Here is a 12,896-nt window from a genome sequence, read left to right on the forward strand (position 1 = left end):
TGCTAAATCCCTGGAAATACAGTGGGGTCCAAAAGTCAACTCAGTGCTCTCAGACTTTTACACCCCACTGTACGTGCTTAGATAACAGTGTAAGAGAGGATATATCAGGCTCATTTCTGTTTTGTTGACTACAAAAGACAACATTAAAGACACCACACTGACGACTTCAGTGACTTCAAGACTGTAGCACAAGAAGCAAACTATTTGTATTAATCAAAATGTACATTCATAGCAATGCAATTTTGATTGTTTTATCTAACGAGGCCATACAGAAACTACTAATTAGGAACTAGCATTTAATTAATGGACTCTGGGGTTAAACAGTTGTCATGGTTCAGCATTAGCTTGATGAGGCGGCGGGGGCGGGGCGGGAGGGGGCTTGACTTGTGAACAAGAGTAAAAGTCCGGTGCTTCAACACAAAGTTGTGTCAAAAAAGAGAAGTTTAAGAAGAGAAAAAACAGGGAGAATATCACGCAGCGCGCATCTAATAAGACTTGTTTTTACTTACTTGAACCTTCCTCTGTCACCATGCCAAGACCTTCTGCTTTGTTCTGCCTCTCAAATGCGTTCAAGTCCAGGACGCTGAAGGAAGGACATTCCAGAGTAAAATAAAAGCATCTGATGTCTGCGCAGGTTTCCTGTTTTTTCTTTTTTTTGCAGCACAGTAAAATCACAGTATTGTACCTGCACGACTGCATCAGTCCTGACAGACTCTTGAAAAACCCTGCATCTCTTTTCTCTTTCAGGTAATCAAGCATTTTCTGTGATAAGGGACAAAAAAAAGGCATCAAACACATTTCTGTCAAGAACACACGGTACGCCATCTGGGGAATTTACTTAGTAATTATTAAAAGAGTAAACACCTGTTGAACTTGCACATTGCCTCCATTTAGGATGGAGATTCCCAGTTTGAGGGTGCAGGTCACCATGGGGCCTAGACGACCTGGTGGCAGCAGATTAAAGATTGAAATACTGCAACAATTAAGCACATTCTGCAAAATTAAATGTCAGTCATCAGGATTTTTTTTTTCATCATAATATTTTCTAAATATATTTTTAATTGAAGATTGAGCCTCATATGCAGCTACAGTATGACTCCCTGTTGAACCACAGATTATGAAACTGCTTTCAAGTGGCTGAATGGCAACAAAGCCATGAAGTGAAAAAGTAAAAAGTAAAAGGACTAATTATCATCATAGGTAGAAAATAATATGTTTTAATTAGCCGAAGCCAAAGTGAAACCTCTTCCATGGGCGGTTGGTGTCCAACATTAAACACAAAAGGCCACTAGTCAGCTTAAAGTACTTTTGAAAAGAGCAGGAAGGTCTCGATCATTCACTTTAAACTGCCCTGAAAATACTGAGCACAGCATGACTAACGAGGATAATGGGTGATAAGAGAGTAAATCGGCTGCGTAGCTGACTGGAGCACATTATCAGATAATGATTACCGGTACCTTTACTGGCGCTGATCATCTGCAGCACCATCTCCGCAGCCCCACGGGCGTGCAGCCTCGCCTGCTGATACAGGATCTTCTGCTTTTCCATCTCCTTTTCCTGAAAACCAACACGCAGACACACAAAATAATTGAAAAAAAGCACATTTTTGATAAATAACTTCTTACTGGGGCCTGTGAATGAACCACAGTACCTCAAATGTCTTTTCTTTCCCTTCTTCCTCTTCCTCTTCTTCTTCATCATCCTCTGCACAGCTCTGAAGACACAAAGACCCACATTCAAAACTCAAGTTTCTCGAGTTTTACCAGGTTTATTTTATTAATGAACGACCTTTCAAAGTCCATTACCTTTGCCATCATGTCTGCATATGCAATATACAAAGGGTCTTCTGCGAAGTGACTGAAACAAGTGAAGTTACACAGCGTTATTGTTTGTGTACTTAATAACATTTTTATTTCTGCAACAGAAACACCTGCCAGACTCACCTTCTCTCCGTCAGAGCGTTGTGGCTGAAGTGGAGGATGAGTTGATGGAGAGGGTCGGGCTGGATCTCAGCCACCTCCTCTTCCTCCTCCTCCACAATCTTCATGGGGGTTTTCTGCAGGAAGCCCACAGGTGTGATCAGTTACCTCTGCCCAAGTCTGCCCATGTGATCACGTTTCATCATCATCATCATCATCCTCTTCAACACAACCTCAACATTTTCCTTTACCTTCACAAACTCACTGACTGGTTTGTGCCCATTCACACGTTGGTCAAAAAACACACGGAAATGAGTCAGTAACATTCAACTAGCACCGGCATGCAAATGATGTTTTTTTTTTTTTTGGCATGTCCTGATGATCCGTGGAGAGAGGACAAGTTGAGGAAAGTTAAAGAGCGGATGATGCACAGTGTTGGAACCGGTTCTCCGAGACATGCATGTTACAGCAAACAGATGCAAGCAGGAAGCCATTTGGTGATATGACTTGAACATGAAGAATGATCCTGACAGTGAAGGAGCCTCACACTGAGGGACTATCACGACTACAAACACATCTCCAAGAGTCTAAACTGAGAGATTAGCAGAACAAAACAATAAAAAAAACAACCTTCTTCCCATCGAGAACAGATAAATCTGAAAACTGTGACACTGTATCTACAGTACGGCTCTCCTTATTCGATGGCACAGTTAGTTTTGGGTGTCGATGAAATTTGCTGCACATCTAATAAATACAGAGATCTAATATGAAATGTGGTCTTCACATGACTACGCGAGCATGCCACTGACGTCACGGCCACAAAACGCACGGTAACGTCACCTTCACACTTAACACTTACAGAGTACAGCGAAAAAAAGACAACTGATGGGTTGGATCCAGATCTGACAGCCAAACAGCTAGTGACAGTCTCCTACTGTACGTAAGTGAAAGGCCCTCCTCCTTACCACTGCTGTCAGAAAGGCAAAGCCTGCTTTTCTAGAGCTGCGAGCGCCGGAGCTGGCCCTGTGTCTCCTGAGTTGGTCATGCAGCCTTTGACCCCTGACGGATCTCTGTTTGAAGGGTTTCGCGCGCCTACAGCGGGGGCCCCTGGGCGCTTTGGGCGACGTCCCCGCTCGGGCGCGCTCCCAAGGCTCGACAGGCGCGGAGCTAAAGAAGCATTCGGCAGACAGGACCGGCAGAGGGGTGCCAACGCAGGGCACGCGGGGCGAGGGCGAGGGCAAGGCGAGCCCAGTACTTACTGCCAGATCCTGAACTAGCTTCTCCTCAAAGGAGTACTCCTCTGTCACTATCCAAAGTCTCTCATAGGCCGGGATGAAGAAGTTGATAGCGCGATGCCTGGGGAGGGGGGGGAGGTGAGGGGAGGTGGGGAGGAATGGAAGGGGGGAGTGGGGAGGGAGGTACAGTGGCATTAGGGCGGGCTCTGGTGAGTTTTTGGAGGAGACAGGAAGGATAGATGTAAGGGAGCAGGAGGAGGAGGAGGAGGAGGAGGGGGTTACAGGAAGTGCAGTTCAGGCAGGGTGGTGATTGGTCAATGTGGGGACCCACTGGCTCTTCTGACTGGTCACATTTGGAAACTGCAGTTACTTCCATCATCGGGTTTGTAAAAATTCATTAGAGGAGCATGCACACTTTGGGTGGGTGGGTGGGTATACAGTTTTCAAACAGGTCAGTAGATCTGGGAAACAATTTGTATTTTTTTTTTCTTGTAAATTGTCAAACTGTCACATATTTTCCTTGACAAAGATGTCAGGTAAAAAACAAAAACAAATCTTTATATCATCATTAATAATAGCAGGAAACAAAATGACATGAAACAACTTTTAAAAAATATATATTTAACCAAACATGATGTTGTAAGTAAACCATCTAGCCAACTTGTAAAAGTCAAGATTATATTTATCAGATTTCTCTCTGTCTTTCTTCTTCTCTCCTTTCTTCATTCCTTCTGTCAGGGTTCACTTGAAAATGAAAACAAGACGCCTGCAGCTTGCAGTGTGTTTCCACTTTTTTCCCCAAAATAAGTTTGTTTCCATCAATTCTTGGGGGCTCATTCTAGCTGACCAATCAGAATCAACAGTGCAGAAACAACTGGTTGCTAGGCAGAGATCGGTCCACAGCCTGGTGGATGGAGAGGGGGGAAGAGGGAGGGGGGGTTTGAACAGATGAAGCATTCGCCCCGTAGTTTCACTTTACCGTCAGCAGGGAGAACAGGCGGTCAAAGCTGGAGGCTTTGAACGCCCTTTCCAGCCAAACCTCCCGATAGCCATTCAGGAAGTAATTATTAATTTTGTATCTGAGGGAGGATGAGGTAGTGTTATGCAAAAAAAAAAAAAAACAACACAGAGGAGAGAATGTCATTAGGGAGGTGATGAGGGGTTTACATGGGCACACAATCAAGAAGAAAATGCCCCACGCCCCCGTCCCACGACTACTAGGTGACTGCTTGTTACGTACGGTTAGATTGAGACAAAGCAATGTCTTAACTGGGTTGTTTTAAAAAAAGATCATGTCAATATTTTTTAATTATTGACATTGTTTATCAGTTCTCTGTGAGTGATACAGGTGCGAAGGAAGAAGACTCACCTGGGCAGATTGTAGAGTGGAGCCATGCGGAAACAAGCCACCACGGCACGTTTACGCTGTTTAGACAGCAGCTTCTGCCACACGCACTTCTTATTCCTCAGAGGCTGCTCCACCTTAGGACCGAGGGAACAACACAACATTAAAGATGCTAAAGATGTTTTAAAAAGTGTAAATACTAAGGCTGTCAAAGTTAACGCGTTAACACCGTCTTATAATGTTACAGAAAACCTTCATATGTTTTTTCTCCTCATGTTCCTACACTAGAGAACTTGTTCTTCTTATCACCAAACGAGGCTGCTCTCTCTCTGACAGCTGATTTTTAAATACCATGAATGGAAAGCATAAGAAACATCAAGATCTGGATGTTTCTTATGCTTTCCATTCATATTGCTGTTATTTCAAGCAAAAAAGAAAAATATGCGATTAATCGCGATTACATTTTTTTAATCGTTTGACAGCCCTAGTAAATACTAAATACATGGCTGCAACTAACAAATGCTAGTAGCCGTGAATCTCTGAGACACTTTTTTATTTAGTTGTTTAGATCAGAAAATGTTAAAAAAAAAGACAAATTTATTTATTTGTTGATTTGATTCTTTTCTTGGACCTTGTCTAGCTGCTGTATTTATGTTGAGTTGTAATTTCTATTGCGCAATGAGGTGTTGTGGCAAACCAAAGACCGAAATAAACTAAACTAAATTAAGTCAACCACAAAATATTATATCTTCACTTTTGAGAAGCTGAAAGTGGATCATGGATTAAACAACGTTATTGTTAACTGTATATATATATATATATATATATATATATATATATATATATATATATATATATATATATATATATATATATATATATATATATTTATAGATGTTTTGTAAAAAGGAGAGATCTAAAGTGAAGGTTGTGCTGTGTTACCTGCTCCAGATGGAAAACAGCAGCGGAGATGCTCTGGACACGGACCACTGTGTGCTCTGAGTCTGTGGGCAGGTCGCTCTTCACCACCACGTCCTTGTACAGGTCCATCTGCCACTGGACGGCTGGGTCATCAGACTATACAGCACAGTAACAATCAATCAATAAATCAATAATGTAACCACAATAAATTATACCCAACAGTGCTGGATTTATAATAAACCGGAGCATCATCTTACCTTGTCCTGGAGATGGAGATTCTGACGCAGATGCTCCTTCACCTCATCGTCTGTGTCTTTCTACGAAGGGGAAGAGTGTTCATTCATTCACCATAACATGGTACATTAAAATGCTAAAGCAGTCATCACAGTAGACTTAATTTGAATTTTTTGGATAGTTATTTTTATTTTGTAATATCTGTCATTCTAGAAATACTTTACGTTTTAATATAATATCAAAATAAGACAGAAGCTGAGGTTTCTATAGTACAAAAGACTTTGCTCTTTGTGGTTAAACTGCTGGGGAAGCCTCAGACTGAAGATAGTTCAGTTAAAGTGCAGTCACAGCTACAAAAGTTTCATCATGAGGCCTCTAGCTCTAGCTCAAGTTGCACCAAACTTCCAGTGATTTACTTTTTTAGAGCCTCAATTTCCAACTTCATTAAAATCATCAATCAGTGATCAAATTTTAAGGCCTAGGATAACTTGAGATGAGGTTGAACATCTAATTAAATACTAAGACAGAACAATAGGAACTTACTCTACCTGGTTATATTTCATCATCTTACCAGGCTGTAGCGAATCTTGGCCAATGAGATGAGCTCCTGGTCGCCCGGGGTGCACATGTTGAGGCCGATGGGCAGCATCTTCTTCAAGGCCGCAACAATCAGAGAGGTTTGGACGGAGTAGTATTCACCACGGCGACGCTTGTGTTTCCTCTCCTGGTCCCCACCTGACTACAGAGAGAGACAGTAAAGGTTTATTCTGCTGTATCATATTATTAATGAATGCCTATTTAAAGGGATAGTTCAATATTTTGGCAAATTAGCCCATTGCCATAATCCCTATAGTTTTAGCAGTAGGTTTGTTACCTTTATTTGTCGGTGCAAGCTATTTTTAGAACGGCAGAGCAGAGCTGCAAGCTGCGAGCCTCAAAAACAACTATGTCTCGTAACGTTCTGTTATTATCTCATAGCGTGGTGAATGTGCAGGTCACAACTTGTCCACCAGAGCGTTTTGGAGTAGTTGATTGTGTATTTGATGAATTTAATGAGGGAAACCAAGAAATCCCATGAGCCTCCGTAGCGTAGCTCTGAGCAGCTTGCGGCTCTGCTCCGCCATTCTAAAAATAGCTTGCACCGACAATTAAAGGTAACAAATCTACTGCTATGACTATAGGGATTATGGCAATGGGCCAATTTGCCAACATGTTGAACTATCCCTTTAAGATTTGCTTTTGTTTGTTTTGTTTTTTTACTAACAAGCACTTTGGCAATTGAATTTATTCCTCACTTTGCATTTAATATTTGTATTTAAAATAACACAATAGACACTATTGTCTATGTCTGTCTATGCTGTCAGAAAACTGTCTCTCACATTCCCATCATTAACATTAAAGTCAATCACATACTAGGGAGAGACCCCAGTTGCTTCCACTGAAAGATCAAGAGCCGTGAAGGTTTTTCTCCACTGTGAGCGATCATGTCAAAACAACTCAAGAGTGCGAATAAATAAGCTGTCCGACTCTGCCAAAGCTAATAAACAACGGCGGCACAGTGACAGCTAGTTGAGCGGCTGCTGGACCGAGGACTGTCAACATCCAGATATATGACCTGACTTTACTATGACAAACATCTATATGAAACGTCAAATGTCATAAACCCTCGATGTGGAGGCGAATTTAAGAGGTGTAAAGTCCTACAGATGATTTGTTGAACATCTCACATCTGCATATTCAAACTGTTCATCAGCACTTGTCAGGGAAATGATTAAAAACACAGGAAAAGTGCTTATGAGGATTTTTTTCCTCCTTTTATTCCACGTATGAGTCTCTGAAATACTGTAGGATGAGGAGGAGAGCACGCTTGGGGATCCCCTCCGGAAGAATTCACATTGTGCTTTTCTAAAGTGCTGACAAAGTGACGAGAAGAACAGCACAGAAGCTCAAATTAAACCCAGAGAGGACTGAGATGTACTCGGCTCTATCTCTCGGGTTCATTACAACTTGACACATCTCATCCAGAGTGAAGAGGTTTGTCTCTGGAGGTAAAGCGTTTTTCTTGGAAAGCCACTGAGTCATTCACCTTTACTGAGTACAATAACATCAAATATTAACGGTCTCAGTTCAGTTTGTTTTTTTAATTTAATGACATTTTGGATTTATAGAGCTCAATATCTGATCCATAAGAAGTTTGAGCTTAGAAAAGATTTATCGAAATTTATCCTTTTAGTTACATAGTAAAACTGAAGTGACAAAATTCCTCAATGACATTTTCATGTCAGTGATTTCTTTAATATTTTTCAAGGACAAGGCTGGCCCTTTTTATTTTTAACAAATCTCTTGAAAACGCCAAAAACCCACCAGTGAGTCAGTCGGTCTAAATATTTCTGGACTCTTCTGCTTTTGTGGTACTTCAAGCCCAAGGCTCCCCCTTCTAAAGTTGTAAATGATTAAAAATGGTTCACAAATATGAACTTTCCTTTTTAAAAACCCTCACTCATGTTGTTCAAGAGCTAGTCACTGTAGTTTTTAGCAAATGTTACTAACACAGGAGTGAGTAGGGGATATTTTAAGATGCAAATTAAAAGGCATATTGTCCTGAGGTGAGGATTTGAGGAAGCACAATGGTTTTGAATGTGGTGTTGATTCATTTATGTGCGATAACACCTCATGTTCTGTATTATCCTCCTATTATCCTCCTATCTTTACCTTGGACATCTTCGTCTTGCATTCTCCAGTCAGGAAGCCCAAATTGTTAATCTCGTTCTGAACCACAAAGTTTTGCTCCTCACGCTTGAAGTTCTGCATGAAGAAGACAAAGAAAAAAAAGAAGATGAATCAGCAAGTAAACCCTGAAGACGAATAGCATCACGCCAAGAGACTATAATGTGATATAAAGTGTTAAACTAACATGGGACTTGCACCAGAGGATAAAGATCTCAGCCACCATCCTGAAAAGCTCAGTGGAGTCTGCGTCAGGCTCCTTCAGCCACCTGGACCTGGAGCGGAGCAAACACACAAACAGACTGAGTGATGTATGTCATGTTACAGCTGTAAAGGACGGAGAGGACAAAGAAACTCACATCCTATGTGACAATACACACTTCAAAAGCAGCCCTCGTCTTAATATCAAGGGTAAAAAGCAGCAGAGTGAGCGTGCACACATCGTACCTGTTGTTATCCACATAACGGATGAGCATGGGGTAGAAAGCGTAGAGGTCCCTGCAGAGCACGGCAAACTCATCCAGGATGAGCAGCTCCGCCTCCTGGTTGTCGCCTTTACTGTCGGCCTTCAGCAGCTCCTCCTCGGCTACAACCTGCAATCGTGGGAAACATCAAAAGTTCACGTTTGGAAATCAATTAATTCGTCTCAACGCCCCTTCAATCCCTACAATCCCTCGGAGATCATCCCATCACTGCACCCTCTTTCAACAAGAGGAACAAAGGTATTTTTTTACGAGCAAAGTGTTCCCAGCCTGGCTCCTCCGACTACTGACAGCTCTGTATATACACTGGACAGGTTCAGCAGATATTGATGGAGCAAGCGAAGAGACAATGTCAAAACTGTAATAACATGTACAGTATATTTTAAGACCTCACCTTCACCGTCTTCTTCTTTAGTTTGTCCAGTGTTGGCAGGAAGTGGGTTCTCAGCAGATCCCCTCCAGCCCTGCTGATGATTGGCTGAGAGTAAACTGGAGACAGAGACAATGAATAAAAGACACATTTTTTAAATAATAAATCTGGACTGTGACTGGAAGGATTTCCACCCTGGACTTAGAAAAACACAGACACAAGTTTCCCCTGTGTCCATCTAAGTCATTGGCTCTGGTTTCAACTGTCACACAACTATCGATCTTCAGTCATCACTTAGTTATACTCATCAATTTTTCATTTTTCACTCGAGTCTTTCTGAATACAACACTTTCTGCCAGAGTTTAATATAAGGACTCAGTGTCTAATTTTGTTGTTGTACACTATCCAAATATGTATTTAAAAAGGGAGAGCATGCCTCAGGCCACGCTCTCCCTCAGCAGCCAATTATGTTATTGGGCTTCCCTTGAACTCCCACTGAAGAATAGACACTAAATATGTAAATGTATTACAGTTATTATTAGTTTCTCTCATGGGTTCCCTCATTAAAAGGGGGTTTATGTCATACTCAAGTGTTGTTGTTGACCTTAAAATTGACTCTTAACTTGTTTATTAATGTATTTTAAAAAGAGAAATGGGATGAACTGCATAGTTTTTACCTCTGCGTAGAAGAACAGCACCTCCTGCAGTGCAGATGTAACTATACTCCTGAAAATTGATCAATTTGTAAAATCCTCTGATAAAACCCAACATCCCTGAAGAACTCATTACAATCCCTGACTTTTTTTTTGTTGTTGTTGTTTTTTACCAGACTTGCAATTTGAACAGTGAGAAGCTCAGTTCACATTCATTTTTAAAAAGCAGCCTCGAGTCTGTCACCTGCAATCCTCTTCATCCAGGGAGCGTCGTCAATGCCCAGGTTGTTGTTGAGCATCTTGAGGATATTTCCCAGGATGATGCTGTGGTGCTCGGACGTCACCATGGTGCAACACTGGGCACCTGGGGGCGAGTTCTCCGGACCTTTCTCCCACCAGTAGGACAGATAGTTACACAGCATGGGAAGGATCACCTCGATCACCTGCAGGATAGACGGAGTCAGGGTTAAACAAATAAAAGGAATGAATCACAGAGGAGGCAATAAACAAGAGATCGCTGGGTTATTTTTGGCACCATAAGTTCTGGTGATGTTATAAATCCAGAAATATGCACCGTAGCTCCAAGTAACGATGGATTTGAGGCATTACAAAAATGGCATGAGCTCAAAACTCACTGTAAAAAAGCAAATTATATCCTGATGAAGTATTTTACATTTCATTAAAATAATGCCTCTAATATCAAATAATAATGAAAACATTTAAAAGTCCCAGAAAAGCAACTCAAACAGCTCAGACATCCAGCTATTTGTTTAAATTCGAGTTTCCCCACTGCCCCTCAGACCTGTGGCATGTCACTGTAGCGAGCACCGGACTCCGAGACATCATTGACGTCTTTCAGGACTTTTTCAAGACTCGGCATCTCTGGACACATCTCCTCCACGGTGTCCGGCATACTGAGGACTGGCGAAGAACAAATATCAGTCAGACTGAGAAAAGTATTTCCGAGAAAAAAACTAGAAGTATATTTACAGCAACATAACAAGAAATCAAGCTATAAAGGAGGATCAGCTGGAAACTCACTGGCTCTCTCTCGTGGGGTCTTGGTGTTGAAGACAGAGAGTGGGTTGTGGGCGTTCAGGTGGGGCTCCAGGAACGCTACAGGCATGGCCGCCACTAAGGTCGACAGGCTCTCACCCAGTGCAGGAAGATGCCTGGATATATATAAATATGTATTCAGTATACATAATGTAGATGTATAATACCTTGCTGTAACATTTAAACACATGTTCGAAAGCAAATATTCGGGTCATGCTGCTGTCCGGCTGTGGTCAGACCTGTACACATGTTACTTTTACAGCTTGAGTCGGCACAAGGTGAAAACATTTCTCTCTTATAACAGTTTTGGGAGGTTTTATTGCTGTGTAACAGCCAGTTAGAGAACAATCACACCGAACTGTAGTTCTAATGAAAACCATTTCACAGCACAGTGTTTCTGTTGCGTCCTCTCCCCTGGGCCATAAAATCCTTTTTTTTGCTAATGAATTTCCAAAAATATACGCACACAGACACACACACACTGTATACACACAATATATACAGTCGTTATCCAATTTGGCCAAAAACAAAACGCTTGTCTTTGTTTTGTAACACATACAGTTTCATAAAATTTGGCATGCACATCATTGTACACTTTTTATTATCTAGAGTGCGTTGAGCCACCACAAATCACCCGACAAGCCCCGAGTGTTTTTGTCACCAACATGAGTTAATGAAAGAGTTCAGCAGCCATATTGTAATTAACAGCGACAGGCATAATGTAGTTTGTGTGTTGCCATTTCACAGTTCTTTGATGCTAATAAACTCAAAGAGCGTGGAAATGACAGCACCTATCCATCATTACCAGAGATTCTTAAACTTAACGAGCAACAACATTGTTTCGCTCATGTGGAGAAGCAACAGTCTGTGAAGTTGAAGGAAACTCTACCGTACCTCTCCACAAAGACGTTCTTTCCTGTTCCCAGACAGTAGAAACACGTCAGGATTCGGTAGCAGGACAGCTGAACGTCATTCACTGAAACAAACCCGCCCCCAAAAAAACACATTACACCTTTATTCAATCAAAATTATGTGATTATTATGGAAATGTAACGATGACAAGAGGAAAACAAATCATTAATTCAAAACGTCACCTTTTGTTAATTTATTTTTTTCGTTTAATTTTTATTAGCATGACATGACAGAATGAAATGTAATTTTTAAACACTTTATTTGTAATTTTCCAATTAATATATAAAACAATCATATTCTCTGTTTTACAAATAAATATAACAAGCATCCCGACAAACTAGTCATAGACAATAGACAGGCAAAGACAAGAGGAACGAAAAAGGCAACAACAAGTGCACTTAAGATGCAAATCAGAAAAGAGGAGAAAAAGAAGGAGAGGACGAATTAGGGTTTTGTATGTGATGCTGAATTTTTGGGAGGTAAAATTGGGAATACTACTCTTAACAAACTTTAAATATGTATGAACTTGTGTATTCTTCTCTGTTTGTTAGAAAATGAGAAGCTTGAAAATGGTGTGTGTGTGTGTGTCTGTGTCTGTAAATACAAACTCACACAGCAGGTCTACTCCAAACTCGTATGTCCTGATGTGGTCGTACAGGGCGGTGAGGATGGGCAGCAGCGCCACAGTGACATAGTTGATGCTCTGAGTGACGCTCTTCATCTGAGCACGCGACTGCATGAACTTCCCCAGCTTCAGCATCTCCACCAGCTTCTCCAAGTCCTCGGCTGCGTTCTCAAAGAAAGTCCTGAACCCGGCTTTGACCAGCTCAGCGCCAGACTTCATCACCGTTCTGGGAATAAAAGTTAAAAAACAGGTAAAAAAGAATCCGTTAGAGACTTCGTTAGTGTTGTTCTTTGCACAGGAAACAACAGAAATTAAAACTTTAAACTTTTCCTCACCTGGTGTCGAGTGTGTGAGTGAGGATGTCCAGACAGCTCACCATCACTGCTGAGTCACTGCCTGTGAGAGAGACATTTACTG

General features: G+C 41.4%; 1 protein-coding gene across 1 annotated transcript in view; it reads right to left on the minus strand.

The window, feature by feature from the left end:
• The window catches only part of ryr3 (ryanodine receptor 3), a gene marked incomplete at its 5' end in the record, with an annotated part of 112,034 nt that overhangs the window by 14,805 nt on the left and 84,333 nt on the right, over positions 1–12,896 (minus strand). Inside the window, 22 exon segments of the mRNA XM_084001045.1 lie at positions 510–583; positions 686–762; positions 865–944; positions 1,458–1,557; positions 1,652–1,714; positions 1,806–1,857; positions 1,944–2,056; positions 3,179–3,275; positions 4,524–4,636; positions 5,442–5,576; positions 5,678–5,737; positions 6,226–6,393; positions 8,367–8,459; positions 8,569–8,656; positions 8,829–8,974; positions 9,258–9,352; positions 10,131–10,329; positions 10,689–10,807; positions 10,928–11,058; positions 11,837–11,918; positions 12,467–12,705; positions 12,815–12,875. Coding sequence (XP_083857171.1) covers positions 510–583; positions 686–762; positions 865–944; positions 1,458–1,557; positions 1,652–1,714; positions 1,806–1,857; positions 1,944–2,056; positions 3,179–3,275; positions 4,524–4,636; positions 5,442–5,576; positions 5,678–5,737; positions 6,226–6,393; positions 8,367–8,459; positions 8,569–8,656; positions 8,829–8,974; positions 9,258–9,352; positions 10,131–10,329; positions 10,689–10,807; positions 10,928–11,058; positions 11,837–11,918; positions 12,467–12,705; positions 12,815–12,875 — 2,385 coding nt within the window.

The sequence above is a fragment of the Trachurus trachurus genome (genome assembly GCF_905171665.1).
Source record: "Trachurus trachurus genome assembly, chromosome: 24".
NCBI lineage: Eukaryota > Metazoa > Chordata > Actinopteri > Carangiformes > Carangidae > Trachurus > Trachurus trachurus.